Source organism: Dicentrarchus labrax, unplaced genomic scaffold (assembly GCF_905237075.1).
Source record: "Dicentrarchus labrax unplaced genomic scaffold, dlabrax2021, whole genome shotgun sequence".
NCBI lineage: Eukaryota > Metazoa > Chordata > Actinopteri > Moronidae > Dicentrarchus > Dicentrarchus labrax.
In genome coordinates this window covers 18,531,916-18,534,841 of record NW_026136721.1, presented here as the reverse complement: position 1 = coordinate 18,534,841, position 2,926 = coordinate 18,531,916, and the positions used below count along the sequence as shown (strand labels likewise).

The 2,926-nt window shown below is 36.7% G+C and overlaps 1 protein-coding gene across 1 annotated transcript; it reads left to right on the top strand.

Moving 5' to 3' along the window:
* The first annotated feature begins 95 nt into the window (after positions 1–95).
* On the top strand, positions 96–2,812 carry ten1 (TEN1 subunit of CST complex). Its single transcript, XM_051384144.1, has 3 exons — positions 96–337; positions 942–1,099; positions 1,315–2,812. Exons 1-3 carry the CDS (start codon positions 249–251, stop codon positions 1,464–1,466), a joined length of 399 nt encoding a protein of 132 aa, XP_051240104.1. The 5' UTR covers positions 96–248; the 3' UTR covers positions 1,467–2,812.
* The last annotated feature ends 114 nt before the right edge of the window (positions 2,813–2,926 follow it).

Below are 2,926 nucleotides of genomic sequence, written 5' to 3'. Positions count from 1 at the left end.
GTGAAAAAGTATAATGGGAATTGTGTTGTATAACCTCTGGAAACCTGAACCTGACGGGTCCTCTGCAAACGGCCTCCTCTTGGCGCAGCCGCAGAATGGTCGGCACAGGCGGAGACTAAGGAGTCATGTGACCTGTAACCCGGTAGTAACCAGCCTTCCTCAACACCTTACTGCACAGTCTGAACACTTCACTCACAGTATTCAACTAGTTCACTGTGTTTCAGAGTTTTATTTTTATTTTTACCAGGATGCTTCCTGCAGCTGCAGTTTTCCATTTCCCCTGGGAAATAAACTCTGGAGCAGTGCAGGAAGGAGAGTCAGTGAGAACATTTGGCAGGTAGGTTTTGTTTTTGTTTTTGTTTGTGACTAACAACAACACATCTGGTTTGATGTCACTGAAAGACAACATTAATATTATGCAACGTATTCGCTTTATACAAGACCATTTATGCTTTACGGGACTATAAACAGTGGTTTGTGTACACACGTTTGTCAAAACTATACTTAAAGTGAAACTATGTAACTTCTGAAAGAAGAAAAACTAATTCTTCTTAATTAAACTGAAAGTTGAATTCATATAGAAATACAGTGCACCTTTAATCGATTGCTGATACAGCCTTTCTTGCTACAACAAATCGATAATAATTAATTGACTGATTGTTGCATTTGATGTGTAACTGACTTTCATAACTCTTCTCTTTTTGTGCTACTGTTACACAACCTTTTAGCATTTATTATTATCCTGTAATTGTCACTTAAACTAAAGTTCACCAACCAAACAATGTTCTTTTGTTATTATTATCACATGTATGAGAATACAATACAACTTTATTATCCACCAAGGTAAAACCACTGTCATTATGACTTCCCCAGGTTATAAAATGTAATACACCTTAAAAAACATAAAAATATTGACTTGGACATGAAACCTGTTTTTCCAGACTTGCCTGCTATGATCCTGAGGTTTCTGAGGCCACGCTGTCAGCTCAGCATGCTTCAAAAGAGCACCATGTGGTCATCCACACCATGTTTGTGGAGCCCTTTAACCCCATCATTGGAGCCCAGTACATTGTTCTGGGCGAGATAGAAAATGCTAAAGGTAAGGAAAGACTTTCTGATCTGTTATGACTGGTGAATAATTTATTAGGATTACCAAACAGCTGTTTCTTGTTTCTCTTGGGTCCAAATACAGTATCAGACGAACAAGAAACTGACTGGCTATCCGAAAGTAGTATTTCCACATGTAAAAAATAGTATTATCCGGTATACATTGCGTAAAAATGAAATATTTATCTGTATCTTCTTGTCTTACAGGGGTTGGTGTGATGGTCCGTGCCCGTGTGCTGAACTGTGTTGATGGTGTAAATACTGCCCTTCTACAGAAAGCCATCAATGAGCAAAGGAGCTTCTTCAGGGAGAGGGACCACAAACAGAGTGATGCTGCACAACCTGCACACGCAACCTGATCAGGGTCTTCATTCATCAAGTTTCCCAGAGTGCTTGTTGAGTATCTGGACTACAGCGCTGCCTCTTGCCAAGAGACACTGTTTGCTGTTGTATGAACTTTAAGAATGTTTGGTTAAGTGGAAAATACGTTACTTTCATTATTGTTAACTTAACTTAACTACCTTTCTCACCAACAGTTTTCTGCACTTTATCAGTCCTCGGGTTTCTGTTTGACAATTAAAGCCCCAAATTGGATGGACTTCGGTTTCTTAGTTGATCAGTGTTTTGGGTCCATGACTTATGAATATGGTGCATGTTTTTGCCATTTCTCTCAGTGTTAAGACATCTGATATTATTAGTTTTTCATTACTGCCATTTTATATAGTGGTCTTAACATTCTTTCATATTGATCTTTTATCTTTCAAAAATGCTTTAAGATTTGTTACAATAGGTATTTTTATATGGCTCATGTCATACAGATAAAAAACTGAACATGGATATATTCCACTCACAATAAAATAGCAATGGTTTAAAATTGTTTACAGAAGAATAATTGCTAAACTTTCCCATTGAGCACTTTGCACTCTCTATCTGTTCTGTCTATTAGATACATTTTAGCATCTTGGTATAGTCTGGGTTATTATTGGGTTATATTACATAGATCAGGATTTGCACTGAAGTACCACTAGCAGAATGAATATCATTTTATCCATATTAATTAAATAATCATACAAACAATAGAATTCAAAGCAGAAGCCTGTATCTCAACCACATTAGGACCAAGTTTTCATGGGTTTAAGACAAAAATCAATAAAGGCATGTTCTCCTGTATCTAAACACGTTGTTTAAATTAGTCATCATGAACAGTATCTTCTGCATGCTCTAATTAGTGAGCTATACAGTTCCTGGCTTGTATGCTAAAGCAGTGGTTCCCAACCTTTTGGCTTGTAACCCCTAATGACAGATTATGGCCTTAGAGTTGATTAGACATTAAATAATTAGTCTTTTAATTGATTAGTCCATCAACAAGGAACAATTTTGTTAGTTTATTACTTATTGCTGTAATTTTTCAAGCAGAAATGCCATGTAGTTTCTATTTCTAGCTATTCCAATGTGAAGATATGCTGTTTTTACTTCTTTTCCACAATAGCAGGTTTTTGACCGTTGCTCAGACAAAATGTGAAGATGTCAGTTTGTATATTGGGAAATTGTAATGGCCATTCTTCATTGTTTTCTGATATTTAGACCATTATTTATTTAGACCAGCAACTGCAGAAATAACTGCAGCCTTAGTTTGGACCCCTTTGGTGGCCCCAACCCATGTTTTTGGAACCACTGTATTAAAGGATGCATCCTTAAAATTAAATCTAGTCTTCAATGTTTTTGCAACTAGCATGTTAATGTGTACTGGGTGGAGTGTTGCCCATTATTTGTTCTTTAATATCAATGAGGAACATACCTTCTTTTTCCCGATACACTT